General features: G+C 45.0%; 1 protein-coding gene across 1 annotated transcript in view; it reads right to left on the bottom strand.

Moving 5' to 3' along the window:
* Window positions 1-19,639, bottom strand: part of LOC139276883 (bactericidal permeability-increasing protein-like) — a 115,759-nt gene that overhangs the window by 42,358 nt on the left and 53,762 nt on the right. The window contains exons 8-10 of the mRNA XM_070894880.1: window positions 9,617-9,708; window positions 8,467-8,643; window positions 4,961-5,020 (exon numbers count right to left, since the gene is read on the bottom strand). Coding sequence (XP_070750981.1) covers window positions 4,961-5,020; window positions 8,467-8,643; window positions 9,617-9,708 — 329 coding nt within the window. The remainder of the gene's footprint in view (window positions 1-4,960; window positions 5,021-8,466; window positions 8,644-9,616; window positions 9,709-19,639) is intronic.

The raw sequence follows: 19,639 nt of genomic DNA, 5'->3' as shown, positions 1-19,639 counted from the left end.
TTCTTTCATTGTCGCTGGATCAAAATCCTAAACTTCCTCCTAGCAGCACTATGGGAGTACCTTCACCACACGGACTGCAGCGGTTCAAGAAGGCAGCTCACCACCACCTTCTCAAGAACAATTAGAGATGGACAATAAATGCTGGCCTTGCCAGCGACACCACATCCCAGGAATGAATTTTTTAAAAAGTTGCTTATTAATAATAATTTCGTTTTGGTAATTTTGTACTTATAAGCTTTATATTTTTCTCAATAGTCTAGCTTAATGCTGTGAGGTTTACTGTAACAGTAAAATGGCCATTTGTAAATTGTGTTTCATGGTACTTGGATTGACATTGGTGATAACTGGTTTAGATCAGCAGGGGTCACTATTGTTGAATCTTCTTGTTTTTTTAAAGTTCAAACCATGAAGTGTGTTGGATTAGCAGTTTTCAGCTGAGGGAAATGAAGGCTTGTTTAAAAATCACAGTGTTAAGAATACTGCCTTTATTTTGAGCAAATTAATATGTATTTTGACCAAAAATGATTTCTCCCTAGTACTGAACAATTTAACTGCACATCTATTTTTGTCTTGTTCCTCTCTCCTGCATGTCTAAATTCTGTTTTCAGCATAGAAATTGGTAAATCTACTTTAATGTGTTTCCATTGTCACAGTGGTTTTATGATCACTTCAGGAGCTGTTTTATTCATTTTCCGCCTATTTTCTCCTTTCCCCTCTTCTCTCCTCTCTTGTTAAAGCTACGTGGTGTCATGGGTATTAGGTGCCCTTTGACACTCATTCTTAATATCTCAGTTTAGACAATGAAAGCAACATTTTCCACTTTGACAAAAAGCCGGTGTATAATGGCATAATGGATTTTGTGACCACCTGACTTCCTTTATCACTGACCAATGATCCGTCTAATTTTTGTGAGGTCCGCGCGGTACCTTTAATGGGCTGCGCGACCCATTCAAAATTCCGTGCATGTTCGTTTTTTTCCATTTGAAAGCCGGTGCGCCGGCCTTGTGGGACCTCCAGAGCGCTGAGCGGCCATAGGGGCCTCGCAGCTTAAAGAGAACATTGTCACTGACCCTGGCAAACAAGGACAGCAGAATGATAGACATAATTGAATCAAGATGAAGGAGTGAGATTTGGAGCTAGAATCTCCACTTTTTTTGCATGCTTAACACCCACTTATCGTCCATTTTACTGCTGAAATGACATATAATGCCCATATATTGCCCATTTTGACATAAAATGGAAATTGACGGGCATTTTTAGGAAACTTATCACCGAGCGTTACTTTCCCCATGTGCTTAACGTCGGGAAAAAATATTACCATCCGCCCACTTTTTTGGGGCGGAATCAGCAGAATGGGTGAAATCAACGGCCATAATATCGCCCAGCATTACTTTCCGCATGGAATTAATGCCGAGATTCAATATTAACGCCCGCCCACTGTTTTTTGTCGTAAAGAGCATATTTACCCAAACTAGCGGACATGGATATTGCCCACGATCAATTTCACCACCTCGCACATATATCGCCCACAATATCGCTCACTCAAAAAACTGCCCACAAAAAGTGGAACTAACCGGAACGACCACCAGCGGTGTGGCTGGCATTTGTTAAATCCCACTCTTACGTGAGGAGCTGATAGCTGAACAATTTGCCTGAAAGAGCGCTGGTGTGAGTGACAATGCTGACACACTGCTGAGTGTGTGCAGTTCAGACATCAATGGTGCCCATCACCTTGGTGCCAATTAAAGTTTACGTTGATTGATGTTAAGTTGTATTTAACCCTTTCATGTTAAAAAATCATCAGTGTGTAATGGTCCAGCTATCTGAGACAATGCGCTACAAGGTTATGTTCAATAACAAAAATTTAATACCAACATTGGTCTGAAATCATAAGTCTCTCAGCCAATAACACCCAACCCCTACCCACACTCCACTTTTTCCACCATTGACATCAATCACATGTTCAACATGTCCAGCAACACAGAATACAAAGGCAAAGCAGGAGCGTGGTCTCCAGCCTCCATACATTGCAACAAATTGCATACACCCAGATGGAGATATAACACAGCCATCACCTGCGCACATGCACCTCACTTTCCTTCCCCCCTCTCCCTCTTCTCCCCACCTCTACCCCTTCCCCTCCTCGCTCCACGGTGCCTGGTCGAGGAGCTCCTCAGCGGTGTCTCATTGGGCAGTGGGGGGGGGGGGATGAAGGCAGATGCGGTGGTTTGCATGGGTACGGGAGCGGGGAGTGCCGAGGGGGCAACATTTTCTGATGCAGAAGCAGGATCTTGGTCCTTGGTCTCATCTGTCATTTGCAATGGGGGTGCAGAACCTACGGGTTGAGTGCCGCCCTCGGGGACCAATGGGAGGCCTGTGGCAGCAGTGTTCCTGGCTATCGCATCCAGGGATCCCGCCATGCGTGGAATGTACTCAGTCATGCTGGCCAGCTGTCGGGATATGCCCCCCAATGCTTTGATGAGCTGGTCACCAATGTCTGCCATCCTCCTGGACTACTGTACCATCTCTCCGCTCTCATGTCGCACTTGTGGAACAGACCTGCCGCATCCACGAGGCCTCCGTGGGGTCGGCGCCGTCCTGGGGACAAATGGAGTGCCCTGTGTAGAGGTGCTTCGGGCCGGTACCTCCAGAGTGGAGGCAGGATTGGAGGACCACTAGATGGCCTTGGGGTGGAATGGCTTCTGGAGCGTGGCGACCCAGGTTCTTCGAAGTCTGCACTCTCAGCCGTAGAGAACAGACCCAGCGGATTGACGTGCGAGAATCAGAGCTCCTCAGCACCAGATGTAGTAGGATCATACACCGCTTCCTGCCCCGTGCCCCCACCTTCTGGCCTCTGTGGCCTTGCCTGGGGCCGCGCTGCTGGCTGAGCTGCAAAACACAAATGAGGTTATTAAAGGAGAAGGGGATACTAGGGTCACAAGGTGAGTCCAGCGCTACATACAGCATACGCACGACAAAAGCACCACCGCTATCAAAATCATCACAGACATCACGTTTCATGACCATCAACACATTGTGCATTGCAATTATTTGCATTAGGCCAGCATTATTTCTATGACATTTTTAGAAATCATCTATCATATATGATTGTTCGGATATGAGTGGGTGTGGCATCTATAGACTTTACATGACGCAATGGTGTAAGCTTTACTCACGTGGCATTACTTCAAGGTCTGCAGATGTATCCGTGGCTGTCCGGGGATGCTTCCTCACGAGTGTGAGCACTTGCTCCTCCATCTCTTTGATGCCCCCACCCGTTTGCCTCTGCACGGACCTCATCTTCTATAGCTTCATTGTAAACGGTGACAGAACGACATGGCATGAGATCATTGCGTGATATTCTTGCTAGGTACTGTCACAGACACTGATACAACACATAACCGACAGATGTAATCATGATTATTATGATTATTATCATTCTTTACCTAAAGACATACACCGTCACCGCAGGCTTTGAGTAAAACATTCCCGGTAAAAATGCAAGATCTCACATCTACTGATAGTCACTCATGACTATTACAAATCAAATTATATAAATACATAAGTACATGTAAATCAATGTAATACTTACTCTTGCAGATCCCACAAGGTCGTTCCATCGTTTGCGGCATTGGTTGCCCTCACGCACCTCGTTGGTCACCGATGAGACCACCTCTGCTATCTTGGTCGATATCCTCTGGTAGGCCTTTGGGGTGGGCTTCCCACGCTCTCCCTGTGTCAAATCACCCCTATAGGAGGGAGGCATTTCCCTTGTCCGAGAACCTCCTGGCTCTTTTGCGGCCTCCAGTGTGTTCCTCTCCCACCTCACTGCTCTCTCCAGCATCAGTCTCCACAGCATGCTGTGATGCTTCCTCCTCTCTCTCAATTATAGGCCAAATTCGGGCAAATATGTGGCTGGTAACACCAACTTTTTGTTTGCCTACTTTCTGTGAAACTCTAAAGTCTCCCTCCTTCCTCCCAAAGCAGCCTCACCACACCCAACCATACCTTCAGTCCCTCTGAGCTCCCTCTCTTTTTGTCTCCTCTGCGCATGTCATGGTGACCCTTGACCTCCAGAATTACGGGAATTGAGCGTTGCTTGCCGTTGCTAAGGACGGCCACACTTTATGGCAGAAGGTCAAAAAAATTTTATGCTACCGCCTATTTCATATCGCTCGTGGTAACGCCCATTTTCAAAAATGGAGACTAGGTGATTTGAGAATGGGCGAGAAGCCGGCGATCTGAAAACCCTTTTTTACCGCCCATGCCAGAAATAACGCCCATTTTTAGGTGATAACCACAAAAGTGGAGGTTTGAGCCCATTATCTTGTTAGGTAAAGGTATTAAGAGATATGGAACCAAGGTGGGTAAATGGAGTTGCAGTACAGATCAGCCATGATCTAATTGAATAGTGGAACGGTCTCGAGTGGCTGAATGGCCCACTCCTGTTCCTATTTTCCATGCCAGCTAGAATAGTTACTTCACCGATACAGATAGAAGGGTCAAAAGAGTGAAACAAGAGTTTGGACAAGGGAAAGATGTAAAGAATTCTCAAAGAAGACCCAGTTATCTGACTTGTGAAGGGGTATATGAAGTGTGGACTTGAAAATCATGGCTACAATGTTGCAGCCCATTATCCAACCCCTGTTCCATGTCAATTTGGTTCCCCACTGGAAGCATTGGATTGTGGCTAATTGGCAAGTTGTTTGTAGCTAGTTAATTGCAAACGGGCAATATGTTTGTTATATACGAGTGATATTTATACAGAGCTGTAGTACATTCAGTTCAGAATATTTAAGTATGTTCATTGTAAGCAGAAATTTGTACAAAATAGGCTTATCGTAAGCAGCATCACCTGTATATTAAATTCTAACTAACTAGAATTATAACACTTTTTGTTTAAATGCAGAACAAACATAAAAAAATGCAAAAAGTGCATTTGAAAGTATCTATGTATTACCTGTGGTATCAAAGTTCCAATGGTTGCCGTATCCAAGTGTATATGTGAATCCTCGGGAAGCTGCAACAAGAAAATTGTACATTACCAGTTACATTTAATTAGTGGAATTATTTTAATGAATGTCTTCATAACTCATGGGCAAGAGAATCATAGTTGAATTGGTCCTTACCAGTAAGATATGAGCAGGTTTTACATACTTGGCTACTTCCACGTGTATATCAAAGGGGGTTCCTGTGCTAGGAAGGGCTGTTTTGGGTAAGCTAGGCCTTATTTATCATTTTCGATTAGTTGTAATATCTTCAGTACACAGCATAAAAGTCAGACTGAGTGTTTTAGGATTGATAACATGTTTTTAAGAAAGTTAATCAAATCTATAATGTAGAAAGATAAAGCAATACATGGAAATGATTTCCTGTAATGGAAACAGACCGTAGGTTGAAAGGAGTTGAGCATTCTTAATTTTTGATGCTGGGCGACAACTAAGATGTTTCATGGGTTAACTTGCAACATCTTACGTCAAACCCAAAATCTGCTTCTTTTGCAGAATCAGTGAGAATCATCTTTCATCTGAAATGTATATGTGAAATTGGGCTTCAGGCTCTAGGCAACCATCCAATGTAATTTATTAATAACCCCTTATATATAAACACAACAGCACTCCAACAAAAGAGACAAACTCTGAGATTTATATTTCACAATAATCAGCTCTCAAAAGAAACTGGCATTTATACTTGACTTTTTTGGTTTTACTTCGATGGCGGGCATTGGTGGAAAGCAACGAAGGACCTCTCCCTGACTCTGTGAACCAGAGACAGCAACAAAGGCTTAGGGAACTTATGCCTAGATGGGGCACCCTGCGGATTTACAGAGCCAGTACATTGTAATCTTTGCTGTACTTTGAACATTGGAAGATTTCCAAATTTAAAATGATGTATCATAGGGAGAATATCAAAAGGGCATTGATGGAAAGGATTCAAAGAAGATCAACAAATATCATTCCAAGAGTTTGGGGTCTATTTGAAAGGAGAAATTCATAGAACTGATCTTGTTTTCATTAGAGAAAAGTTTGAGAGGAGACATGTGCACTAAATTATAATAATATAGACTTAGCACAGTATTAGAGAATATAACAAAATTAACAAACTCAAACAAGACTTGAGATTGGAATGATTTCCTCACTATAGAACTGTAAACACCCAGATAAAATAACTAACATTGTCAAAATAGCAATAATATGAGTAGAATGAATTGGGCCTGAAATTCCGTGGTGAGGGGAGGTGGAAGCTGAAGTTGTACCTGCAAGCGGACAGGAATCTGGGGCACAACACATGACCGTTAGGCTTCCATCACTTTTGAACTCCTTCGAAATTCCAATTGGTTAGGCATTACGTCTTTCGCCGAACCTCCCCCATCCCCCCGTCCCCCTACTTCTGCAGCCAGCTTTGGGGGAATTCTGGGCTACCCAAGAAATTTTGTGCAGTATATCACCTGATGGGCCCTGCAGGACCTAAGCTTGCTAAGAGCAGGCATAAATCCCATACTGAACCTAAAGCAGGCTGCACGATGGCAAGTAAGAAGGTTGATCAGTCCCAGAGTCATTGATTACCTTTAAGTTCTTGCCCGTTGCTTGCTGCGAAGTGGTCAAAACATATTGGTGCCATTATTCTTCTACCTTTTATCTCCAATCCAATCTCAGTAAATGATGAAGAGAAGGGGGAGGAAGAAAAAGAGAGATTTCTTCCTGGTCAGTTATGATGATGGTGATGAAGAGGATGATGAGGACCAAACCATCCAGAGATCCCTGCAGCACGACCAAGCACCAAGATTCCCGACCCCAATTCTCTCCAAATTACTTGCTTCCTCACACCCAGACACCAGCTCAGATACTTTCAGCCAGGGACAATTAGATAGTGTGAGTGAGGATCTGGCTCCGGGCGATTCACAGATCACAGGGAATTGGGGAAGTGGGGAGAGGGTAAGGATGTGTCACCTTTCCAGTAGAGGCTGAGGAGAATACTGCCATTAGCCTCTGAGTCATGGGACCCAGAATGCAGGAGTACTCGACTGAAAAGAAGAATGTTTGAGGAACAATCACACCTACTTGCAGGCTCTGAGGCCAACTGACAGCTCTGGCTCTCGGATCTGCAGCTTTCCTTTGTAGCATCATCTTGGATGCTTCATTACAGAAACCAACAGAGCAAGCAGCAGCTTTGTTGGAATAAGAACATAAAAAATAGGCGCAGGAGTAGTCCCCTCGAGCCTACTCCGCCATTCAATAAGGTCATGGCTGATCCCCTTCCCTGCCTGCTCCCCATAACCCTTTATTCTCTTATCATTCAAAAATCTGTCTATCTCCGCCTTAAATATATTCAAAGACCCAACCTCTACAGCTCTCTGGGGCAGAGAATTCCAAATATTCATGACCGTCTGAGAGAAGAAATTCCTCATTTCCGTTTTAAATGGGCGACCCCTTATTCTGAAACTATGCCCCTTAGTTCTAGATTCCCCACCGAAGGGAAACACCCTCTCTGCATCTACCCTGTCAAGCCCCCTCAGAATCTTATATGCTTCAATAATCTCAGTGGGTGACACTCTCACCTCTGAGTCAAAAGGTTGTGGGTTCAATTCCCACTCCTGAGACTTGAGCACAAAAATCTAGGCTGACACACCAGAGGGAGTGTTGGCGGTGCCGTCTTTTGGATGAGATGTTAAACCGAGCCCCTGTCTGCTTTCTCAGGTGGACACTATTTCTAAGAAGAGCAGGGGTGTAATCCCGAGTGTCCTGGCCAATATTTATCCCTCAATCAACATCACTGAAACAGATTATCTGGTCATTATCACATTGCTGTTTGTGGGAGCTTGTCGTACGCAAATTGGCTGCCGCCTTTCCCACATTACAAGTGACTACACTTCAAAAGTATTTAATTGAGTATAAAGTACTTTGGGACTTCGTCAAAGGGGCTATATAAATGCAAGTCTTTCTCTCCTTCTTTCTCTCTTCATTCTTTCCCCTCCCCATCTCCTCTCTCCTCTTCTCTCTTTTCCTCTTCCCTCCTCTGTCCATTCCTCTCATACCTCTCCCTCCTTTGCTCTCCCCATCTCCATATTTCCTTTCTCCTCTTTCCTTCCTCCTTCCCTTTCTCTCCTTCCTTACACTCTCTGTCCTTCCACCCCCTCTTTTCTTCTCTTCTGCCCTGATTCAACCATCTCCCCACCCGCTAACCGTGCTTATCCCGAAAAGAGCACTTAGTCTTGAATCTCTGTGTGCAACACAATAGGAGATCAATTCATATTTCATTAAAATTGCAAACATGGTCACCCATATCAATTGTAACATATGTCGAAGTGATAACTGCTCTATTGATTTCTGGATTTAGTCTGGTGATTAAATAAGAACTTGTAGACAATCTTATTCAAGCCTGAAGTCCTTGACACAATTTTAAACATGGAATTATCCACAGAAATTATATGATTGCACAGAAAAGTATGAATCATGTTCTACTCACCATGTCATCAGTAATGTTAATGGATAAATCTCCCACTGAGTTGAATACATAACCAGCAGTATTAAAGAAATATTCAGAGAATCCAATGTAAAGCATGCGATCATGGCCCACTAAAAAATCCAGTGGTGGAGCAGAAAATGGAACGTTGGTACGATGCAAGAGATTGTAAAATTCCCCCTGATATGGAATTACAGTTCAGTCAGTATATTTCTGATGCATAATGGTTTCTCAGTAAGCCATTAAAATTGTTTCTTTTTGAATAACTTCATGTACTTATTCAGTGATTGTGCATAATACATAAAAAGATATCCAAAGAGCAAATACAAAGAACTTAAAAAAAAATACTTTGCCGTGCCATATTATATTGAAAGCACTTCATACAACAAATTACTTTTTAACATGCAACAACTGTTGTTATCAAGTCAAATGCAGCAGCAATCCTACACCAGTAGTATCCCACAATGAGATGACTGAGCAGTCAAATTTGCTTTTTTTCCCTGATATTATGTTAAGACCAAATGTTGGCCAGGACATCAGGAGATCTCCCAGCTTTTCTTTGAGCAATGCCTTCGATCTTTGACAACACCCAGACAGGCAGGTGGATCTTAGTTTAATATCTCATCTGAGGGAGAACACCTCCAACAAAGTAACATTTCCTCAATGCTGCATTGAAGCATCAGCATAGTTTGTGTGCTCAAGTCGCGATGCGGGCTTCTGCCAACAACTTCTATCTCAGAAAAGGAGACGTAGAAAGACACAGACTGTGACATAGAAAGATTAGAGAATAGGAAAGAAGGAGATAGACAATTTCAGGCAATTTCTAGAGCAATGGCACAGGAGATCAGGTGGTGTATTATATAATGCATTGTACCTCAGGCAGTATAGTGCTGCTATCATTATAAAATAGCACATTCTCTGACTCAACATGAGTAATGCCATGAGAAATTTGCTCATTTCAATATAAAAACATTCTTCTGAATATATAATTAATGACCCTGAACGAATACCATTTATATTTGATCAGTTTCTAGTAAAACACTTTTATTGTTTGTACACTTCTGTAAAAAAGATTCTTCTTGGAGAAACATTTATTTTCATTCAATTAGAAATCCTTGCTTGCACATCTTTTCATTGTACAGTGCTTTCATACCTTGAGGGGCAGAATCAGGGAATCTTTTGCCACTATTGGAGGACTGGTTAAAGAGTAGTCAATCCCAACATATTTGTCAATTTTCTTTGTCACTGAAAGAGCGAAGAGTTAGAACACATTAAAATGTTATCAATTGTTAAGAGTGCTCTTCAGTATAACATCAGAACATAGAATCATAGAAAAATTATGACATAGAAGGAGACCATTTGGCCCATCATGTCTGTGCCGGTCGAGAAAGAGTTACCCAGCCTATCATACCTTCCAGCACTAGATCCGTAGCCCTGTAGGTCACGGCTCTTTAAGTGCACATCCAAGTACTTTTTAAACGTGATGAAGGTGTCTGTGTCTACCACCTTTTCTGGCAGTGAGTTCCAGACCCCCACAACCCTCTGAGTGAATTTTTTTTCCCTCATCTCCCTTCTAATCCTTCCACCAACTACTTTAAATCTATGCCCCTGGGTTATTGACCTCTCTGCTAAGGAAAATAGGTCCTTCCTATCCACTCTATCTAGGCCCCTCATAATTTTATATACCTCAATTAAACCTCCCCTCAGCCTCCTCTGTTCCAAAGAAAACAACCCCAGCCTATCCAATTTTCCTCATAGCTAAAAATCTCCAGTCCTGGCAACATCCTCGTAAATCTCCCATGTACCCTCTCTAGTGCAACCACAACATGAAAGTATGAAATAAAAGATCATTTGTCTCATCAAGCCCACTCTTTCCATTAGACTACATAAAAGTTATGTGATTAGCATTTGTCCAACTTTATGTAATCTGACTAGGTGGATGATATTATTTCCCTGACAGAATATAATTTTAATGTTGCTCATCTCCAACTTGTTGCAGTGTACAGTGGACATTCCTATCATCAGCACAGGGTCTGAAATTCCAGGGGTCGCAAGAATGACTAACTTCTCACATGACCCTGCGACTAACTTGCTACAATTTCCTGAAGCGGCTCAGTAAAACTGCTGCTCACTAGTTCACTGCCGCAGAGAGGGTTAAAATTCAGCATGGTTAAAATGTCAGTTGATATTCATGGGGTCAGAGGCTGGGGCCTCCAGGAGCTGGCCTTCAGCTAAATGGGGACACATCTGCAGAGCACCTCCCCCAAACATCCCGAAAACTCGTCAGGAAGCTTGCAGGTCTGGTAATGTATGGACTGCTTGGTCCCCCTTGGGAAGCAGAGGATTATTGCCCCCTGTTGTCGGGGATTTTCTTAAAAAAGTCTGAAAGAAAATTGAGCGTCAGATTGCAACACCAGCCTGGATCCTGCTTTCCCCAAACACAAGGCCAATAGGCCTCATCTCAATGAGCATACTGGCCTCTGAAATTACACCAGGCCTCACTGAGGCCAAAGAAGCAGGAACTCCCAGCATAGGACGGCCCCATCCCCTGCCTCAGATGAGGCACCGGGCCCGACATTCACCGTCCCCAAAGGGACAGCTACCGTGGAGTTTGAGTGGTCGAGTGAAAAAGTCGATTGGCCGTCGTGGTCGAGTACTTTTCCCTCCCCTAGTCATATTCAGCTCGGGGAGGATTTCAACGGTGTGCACTTCCACCGGAAACGGCGCTGTGAAGCCGCTGTAAAGGAAGGTTTCCAGCGTTGAGCTCTGCAGCTTGCGGGCTGCTGGAAAGGGACTACCACAGCGAAATTTACCGAGGAAAAGGCAGAACTTTTCCTGGCAGTGCTCCCGCGAGGTTTTCACTACGGTGCTCAAACGCGACACTGCTGGGGCCCTTTGGTTAGTAAAAAGTTTTATTACTTATTAGTGTTTTCATTTCATTTTCCAGCATTCGCAGTGTTTATTTTTTTATATCGTTTTATTAATTATTAGTGTTTTTATTTCATTTTTTATGGTCCACAGTATTTATTTTTTGAAATAATTGTATTAATTATTTTGGCTCCATTAAACCTGCTGAGTGCTGCTCAGAGGTTTGCACATACTTTTGTACAACTTTCAGGTCTGACTCTTTAGTGGAGACCTGTGGGCTGCAGAGACCTGCTTGGCAGGGTTCACCCTGAGGATGGGAGGAGTGTTGGGAGGGCGACACCTGGTACACCTGCTCAGAAGCCGGGTGGCATGCTCGAGAAGGCATCGCCATCAGCACCATGCAGACAGGCATTGGGCAAGGGAGGCAGCAGCCATGATTCGTTCATTCTGCACCAGACCAGTGTGCCCGCCGTCTTCACCGGCCCGACATGATTCGTTCATTCTGCACCAGACCAGTGTGCCCGCCGTCTTCACCGGCCCGAATCAGGATCACGGTTGGCTGCTTGGGGACAAGGGATATCCCCTGTCCACTTGGCTGCTCACTCCTCTGCGGAACTTCAGGACAGTGCCAGAGCATGCATACAATGATGCTCATTGTGCCACCAGGTATATCATAGAGCAGTGCATAGGCATCCTTAAGCAGAGATTCCGGTGCCTGGACCGCTCTGGTGGCACCTTGTAGTACTCTCCTCAACAGAGCTCCATAATCATCGTGGTCTGCTGCATGCTGCACAACCTGGCCATTATGAGGGGACAGCCGCTGGAGATCGAGCCAGCAGTACCACCTGAGGAGGAGGAGGAGGAGGAGGATCCCTGTCACCCCAGAGCTAGGAGGCATCGACTCATCGCCACCCTGGAAGGGCTGAGTGCAGACTGGCCAGCACCCTCGTGGGAGGATGCATCCTCACATATATGGAGGTGCCTGACACCCGCCCTGCAATCTCTCTCCATGCATTATGTACTGGCGGTCTGCCAGGTCTCCCCACATCAGGAAACATTATTCTTCTTCTCCACACCGTCCATCAGTGTCTCCAGCTCCATATCATTGAACCTGTTGGCTCTCCTTGCACCTCTTATACCAGCCATCCTTCCAAACTCCTTCCAAACTCCTTCCCCCCTCAGGGCCTTGCTGCAAATTCTGGCCTTTAAAAAGGCCAGGGAGCAGCTGGCTCATTAGAAACCCTTACCTGCATGCTGTATTTCTCAGTGGTGATAAAGCTCAAATTAAGACAGCCACACCGCTGTCCACTTTGGACGGGTTCATTAGCGCTGGAACCCATTTGTTCACTTTTGGAGCTGAATATGGGGTGGCCCAGCCACGAAAAAATTTCGGGGCTAATGGCAACAAAAAGGTGGAGGGAGCACCTGCTTTCCAGCGGTCCTGAATTTTGGGCCCACCATGTTTGTGGCAGACAGAAGTTCTGTCCCAGATAAAACCCCTCGGAAATAACCCGTGCAGGCCGGGACCAAGCATTTTACAAAGTATGTAGTATTTACAGCACAGAAACTGGCCTTTCGGCCCAACACGTCCATGTCAGTGTTTATGCTCTACATGAGCTGCCTTCCATCCTTCTTCATCTAACCCCATCAACATATCCTTCTATTCGTTTTTTCCTCATGTGTTTATCTAGCTTCCCCTTAAACACATCAATACTATTTGCCTCAACTACTCATTGTGGCAGCGAGTTCAACATTCTAACCACTCTCTGGGTAAAGAAGTTTCTCCAATAGATTTATTAGTGACTGTCTTATATTTATGGCCCACTAGTTCTGGTTATCCCCGCAGGTGGAAGCACCTTCTGTATGTCTACCCTATCAAACCCTTTCATAATCTTATGGACCTCTATCAGGTCACCCCCCCAGTCTTTTCTTTTCTAGAGACAAGAGCCCCAGCCTGTTCAATCTTTCCTGATAGGTATCAGCTCACAGTTCTGGTATCATCCTAGTAAATCTTTTTTGCACTTTCTCCAGTACCTCCATATCCTTTTTATAATATGAAGACCTGAACTGTTCACACTGCTCCAAGTGGGGTCTAACCAGGGTTCGATGCAAGTTTAATACAGCTTCTATTCTTATCAATTCTATCCCTGAACGCTAGTGCTTTGTTTTTTTATGGCCTTATTAACCTGCAACACTACCTTTTGTGATTTGTGTATCTGTACCCCCCAGATCCCTCTGCTCTTCTACCCCATTGAGACACTTATTTTCCATATTGAATTTCATTTGTCAATTCTACACCCATGCTGCCAGTTTATTAATGTCTTCCTGTATTTTGTCGCAGTCCTCCTCTGTATTAACTGCATGCTCAATTTGATGACGTCCACAAATTTTGTAATTGCACTTCCGATTACCAAGTCCAAATTGTTTATGTAAATGGTGAACAACAGTGATCCCAGCACAGATCCTTGTGGAACACCATTTCCCACCTCTTGCCAGTCTCAAAAGTAAACATAGAAACATAGAAAATAGGTGCAGGAATAAGCCATTCAGCTCTTCGAGCCTGCACCACCATTCCATAAGTTCATGGCTGATCCCTCACCTCAGTACCCCTTTCCTGCTTTCTCTCCATATCCCTTGATCCCTTTCGCCGTAGGTGCCATATCCAAATTCCTCTTGAACATATCTAATGAACTGGCATCAACAACTCTCTGCGGAAGAGAATTCCACAGGTCAACAACTCTCTGTGTGAAGCAGTTTCTCCTCATCTCGGTCCTAAATGGCTTACCCCTTATCCTTAGACTGTGACCCCTGGTTCTGGACTCCCGCAACATCGGGAACATTCTTTCCGCATCTAATCTGTCCAGTCCCGTCAGAATTTAATATGTTTCTATTCGATCTCCTCTCATTCTTCTAAACTCCAGTGAATACAGTCCCAGTCGATCCAGTTTCTCCTCATATGTCAGTCCCGCCATCCTGGGAATCAGTCTGGTGAACTTTCGTTGCACTCCCTCAACAGCAAGAACGTCCTTCCTCAGATTAGGAGATCAAAACTAACACAATATTCCAGGTGAGGTCCCACCAAGGCCCTGTACAGCTGCAGCAAGACCTCCCTGCTCCTATAGTCAAATCCCCTAGCTATGAAGGCCAACATGCCATTTGCCTTCTTCACCGCCTGCTGCACCTGCATGCCAACCTTCAATGACTGATGTACCATAACACCCAGGTCTCATTGCACCTCCCCGTTTCCTAACCTGCCGCCAATCAAATAATATTCTGCCTTCATGTTTTTGCCACCAAAGTGGATAACCTCACATTTATCCACATTACCCCGCATCTGCCATGCATTTGCCCACTCACCTAATCTGTCCAAGTCACCCTGCAGCCTCTTAGCATCCTCCTCACAGCTCACACCGCCACCCAGCTTAGTGTCATCTGCAAACTTGGAGATATTACTTTCAATTCCTTCATCTAAATCATTGATGTATATTGTAAATAGCCTGGGGTCCCAGCACTGAGCCCTGCGGCACCCCAATAGTCACTGCATGCCATTCTGAAAAGGACCCATTTATCCCGACTCTCTGCTTCCTGTCTGCCAACCAGTTCTCTATCCACGTCAATACATTACTACCAATACCATGTGCTTTAATTTTGCACACCAATCTCTTGTGTGGGACCTTGTCAAAAGCCTTTTGAAAGTCCAAATACACCACATCCACTGGTTTCCCCTTGTCAACTTTACTCGTTACATCAGCTAAAAATTCCAGAAGATTTGTCAAGCATGATTTCCCTTTCATAAATGCATGCTGATTGGACTGATCCTGTCACTGCTTTCCAAATGCTCTGCTATTTCATCTTTAATAATTGATTCCAACATTTTCCCACTACTGATGTCAGTTTTCTCTCTCCCTCCTTGCCATAGGAACTGATCCAGAGTCGATAGACTGTTGGAAAATGATCACCAATGCATCCACTATTTCTAGGGCCACTTCCTTAAGTACTCTGGGATGCAGACTATCAGGCCCTGGGGATTTATCGGCCTTCAATCCCATCAATTTCCCTCACACAATTTCCTGACTAATAAGGATTTCCTTCAGTTCTTCCTTCTCGCTAGACCCTCGGTCCGCTAGTATTTCCGAAAGGTTATTTGTGTCTTCCTTCGTGAAGACAGAACCAAAGTATTTGTTCAATTGGTCTGCCATTTCTTTGTTCCCCATTATAAATTCACCTGATTCTGACTGCATGGGACCTACGTTTGTCTTCACTAATCTTTCTCTTCACATATCTATAGAAGCTTGTGCAGTCACGTTTTATGTTCCTAGCAAGTTTCCTCTCATACTCTATTTTTCCCATCCTAATTAAACTCTTTGTCCTCCTCTGCTGAATTCTAAATTTCTCCCAATCCTCAGGTTTGCTGCTTTTTCTGGCCAATTTATATGCCTCTTCCTTGGATTTAACACTATCCCTAATTTCCCTTGTTAGCCACAGTTGAGCCACCTTCCCCATTTTATTTTTACTCCAGACAGGGATGTACAATTGTTGAAGTTCATCCATGTGATCTTTAAATGTTTGCTATTTAAACATACCTTTAACTCCTACTCTCTGTTTTTTGTTTTATATCCATTCTGCTACTTGTCCCCTGACTCCACATGTTCTGATCTTAGTTATGAGTCTACTATGCGGTACCTTATATATATATATATATGTGTACGCGGGTGACGCCTGTGTCTGCGCACATACAGAGGCTGAACTCCAGGACATAGTCGACGTATTTACTGAGGTGTACGAAAGCATGGGCCTTACGCTAAACATCCGTAAGACAAAGGTCCTCCGCCAGCCTGTCCTCACCGCACAGCATTGCCCCCCAGTCATCAAGATCCACAGCGCGGCCCTGGACAACGTGGACCACTTCCCATATCTCGGGAGCCTCCTATCAACAAGAGCAAGAATCGACGACGAGATCCAACACCGCCTCCAGTGCGCCAGTGCAGCCTTCGGTCGCCTGAGGAAAAGAGTGTTCAAAAACCAGGCCCTCAAAACTGCCACCAAGCTCATGGTCTACAGGGCTGTAGTAATACCCACCCTCCTGTATGGCTCAAAAACATGGACCATGTACAGCAGACACCTTAAGTCGCTGGAGAAATATCACCAACGATGTCTTCGCAAGATCCTACAAATCCCCTGGGAGGACAGGCGCACCAACATCAGCATCCTCATTCAGGCTAACATCCCCAGCATTGAAGTTCTGACTACACTCGATCAGCTCCGCTGGGCAGGCCACATAGTTCGCATGCCAGACACGAGACTCTCAAAGCAAATGCTCTACTCGGAGCTCCTTCACAGCAACCGAGTCAAAGGTGGGCAGCGGAAACGCTAAAGGACACCCTCAAAGCCTCCCTGATAAAGTGCGACATCCCCACTGTCACCTGGTAGTCCCTGGCCCAAGACAGCCCTAAGTGGAGGAATTGCATCCGAGAGGGCGCTGAGCACCTCGAGTCTCAACGCCAAGAGCATGCAGAAATCAAGCGCAGGCAGCGGAAAGAGCGTGCGGCAAACCTGTCCCACCCACCCCTTCCCTCAACGACTATCTATCACACCTGTGACAGAGTCTGTGGCTCTCGTATTGGACTGGTAAGCCACCAAAGAACTCACTTCAGGTGTGGAAGCAAATCTTCCTCGATTCCGAGGAAACTGCCGATGATGATGACCTTATCAAAGGCCTTTTGAAAATCCAAATACATTCTACTGCATTACTCTTGACTACCCTTTCTTTTACTTCTTCAAAGAATTCAATAAAGTTGGTCAAGCAATACCTTCCCTGTTGAAACCTGAGCTGACATTCTTTATTATATTTTCAGTTTCTAGATGTTTTTCTATTACATCCTTGCGTAAAGATTCCATTATCTTTCTCACCACTGATGTTAAGCTAATTAGTCCTTGGGCTTATTTTATCGGCCTTTTTAAATCATCATCATCATCATAGGCACTCCCTCGAAATTGAGGAAGACTTGCTTCCACTCGAAAAGTGAGTTCTCAGGTGGTTGTACAGTCCAATGCAGGAATTACAGTCTCTGTCACAGGTGGGGCAGACAGTGGTTGAAGGAAACGACGGGTGGGGAGCCTGGTTTGCCGCACGCTCCTTCTGCTGTCTGCGCTTGATTTCCGCATGCTCTTGGCGACGAGACTCAAGGTGCTCAGCGCCCTCCCAGATGCTCTTCCTCCATTTTGGGCAGTCTTTGGCCAGGGATTCCCAGGTGCCGGTGGGGATGTTGCACTTTATCAAAGAGGCTTTGAGGGTGTCCTTCAAACGTTTCCTCTGCCCACCTGGGGCTCGCTTACCGAGTCGGAGCTCCGAGTAGAGCACTTGCTTAGGGAGTCTCATGTCGGACTTTTTAAATATAGGAATCACATTAGCTGTCCACCAGTCAGCATATAGGGCTAGAACCTCCACTTTTTTTGTCTGCTTAACGCCCAATTAACGCCCATTTTACCACTGAAATGACGTTTAATGCCCATATATCACCCATTTTCGCACAAAATGGAAACTGACGGACATTTTTAGGAAACTTATCGCCGAGCGTTACTTTCCCCATGTGCTTAACGTTGGGTAAAAATATTACCACCCGCCCACTTTTTTTGGGCGGAATCATCAGAATGGGCGAAATCAACGGCCATAAAATCGCCCAGCGTTACTTTCCGCACGGAATTAACACCGAGATTCAATAATACTGCCCGTCATAAAGAGCACATTTGGCAAAACTTGCGTCCAGGAGATCACGCACCGTCACTTTCACCACCTCGCACACATATCGCCCCAAATATCGCTCGTCAAAAAACACGCCCAGAAAAAGTGGAACTGTTCTGAACGAACAGCAGCGGTGTGGCTGCCATTTTTTAAATCGTAGGTCACTTCATTCAAAAGGCTGCTTCAACTTCGGGGAAGTTTGCATTAATGCTGGAGTTCTTCTCAGGTGAAGTGACCATCTCAATAGACATATTTTCAAACTCTCGACTATTGGGGGTTTACTCGAGGTGGAAATCATTACTTCTGATCAATCGCTATTATACTTTCAATGCAATGGGGCCAGCAAACAATAACTGTGCTTAAGCAGCGCTTCATATGTCTTGACCACTCAAGAGGGGAGCTACAATACAACCCTGAGCAAGTAGATAAGTTTGTGATCATGTGCCCGATGCTGCACAACCTAGCTATCAGGAGGGGCAAGAATTGCCAGAAGGCACTGATGCTCCACCTCAGGAGAGAGAGGAAGAGGACGACGAGGGGCAGGACGCTGACTTAGGGCCAGACAATCAGGCTGGCTTTGCCACCATGCTCACTGTTATGTATTTAACCCCTTGTAACCTGCATCACACCTAACCACCAGAGGGCCCACCTGTTGGAGTCCCAAGGGATCTCAGCATCCCTTAGGAGCACAGCATATAAGCAGGTCACCCACGAGGTACCTGTACTCTGGAACCTTAATAAAGGAGCTAAGGTCACACTTGCTCATTGCACACAGTACTCAGTCTCACCGTTTATTATGAGAGTAACAATTGGCGACGAGGTAATGAACAACCACATGAAAATGCAAAGAACAATCGGCATCCTGGAGAAGTTCTCAGAAGGGAATGATTGGGAGGCCTTCGTGAAGAGACTTGACTAATACTTTGTAGCCAATGAGCTCGAAGGGGACGAGAACGCCACCAAACGAAGGGCGATCCTCCTAACTATCTGCGGAGCAACAACCTATGGCCTCATGAAGAATCTCCTGGCCCCGGCAAAACCAACAGAGAAATCCTACGAAGGATTGTGTACGCTGGTCCGGGAGCACCTAAATTCTAAGGAAAGTGTTTTGATGGCGAGATGTCGTTCTACACGTGTCAACGATCGGAGGGCCAGGAAGTGGCGAGCTATGTCATAAGAACATAAGAACATAAGAATTAGGAACAGGAGTAGGCCATCTAGCCCCTCGAGCCTGCTCCGCCATTCAACAAGATCATGGCTGATCTGGCCGTGGATTCAGCTCCACTTACCCGCCCGCTCCCCATAACCCTTAATTTCCTTATTGGTTAAAAATCTAGCTATCTGTGACTTGAATACATTCAATGAGCTAGGCTCAACTCCTTCCTTGGGCAGAGAATTCCACAGATTCACAACCCTCTGGGAGAAGAAATTCCTTCTCAACTCGGTTTTAAATTGGCTCCCCTGTATTTTGAGGCTGTGCCCCCTAGTTCTAGTCTCCCCGACCAGTGGAAACAACCTCTCTGCCTCTATCTTGTCTATCCCTTTCATTATTTTAAATGTTTCTAT

The sequence above is a fragment of the Pristiophorus japonicus genome, chromosome 12 (genome assembly GCF_044704955.1).
Source record: "Pristiophorus japonicus isolate sPriJap1 chromosome 12, sPriJap1.hap1, whole genome shotgun sequence".
NCBI classification, from domain to species: domain Eukaryota; kingdom Metazoa; phylum Chordata; class Chondrichthyes; family Pristiophoridae; genus Pristiophorus; species Pristiophorus japonicus.
The sequence above is the reverse complement of the archived record's forward strand: the minus strand, read 5'-3'. Positions and strand labels throughout refer to the sequence as shown.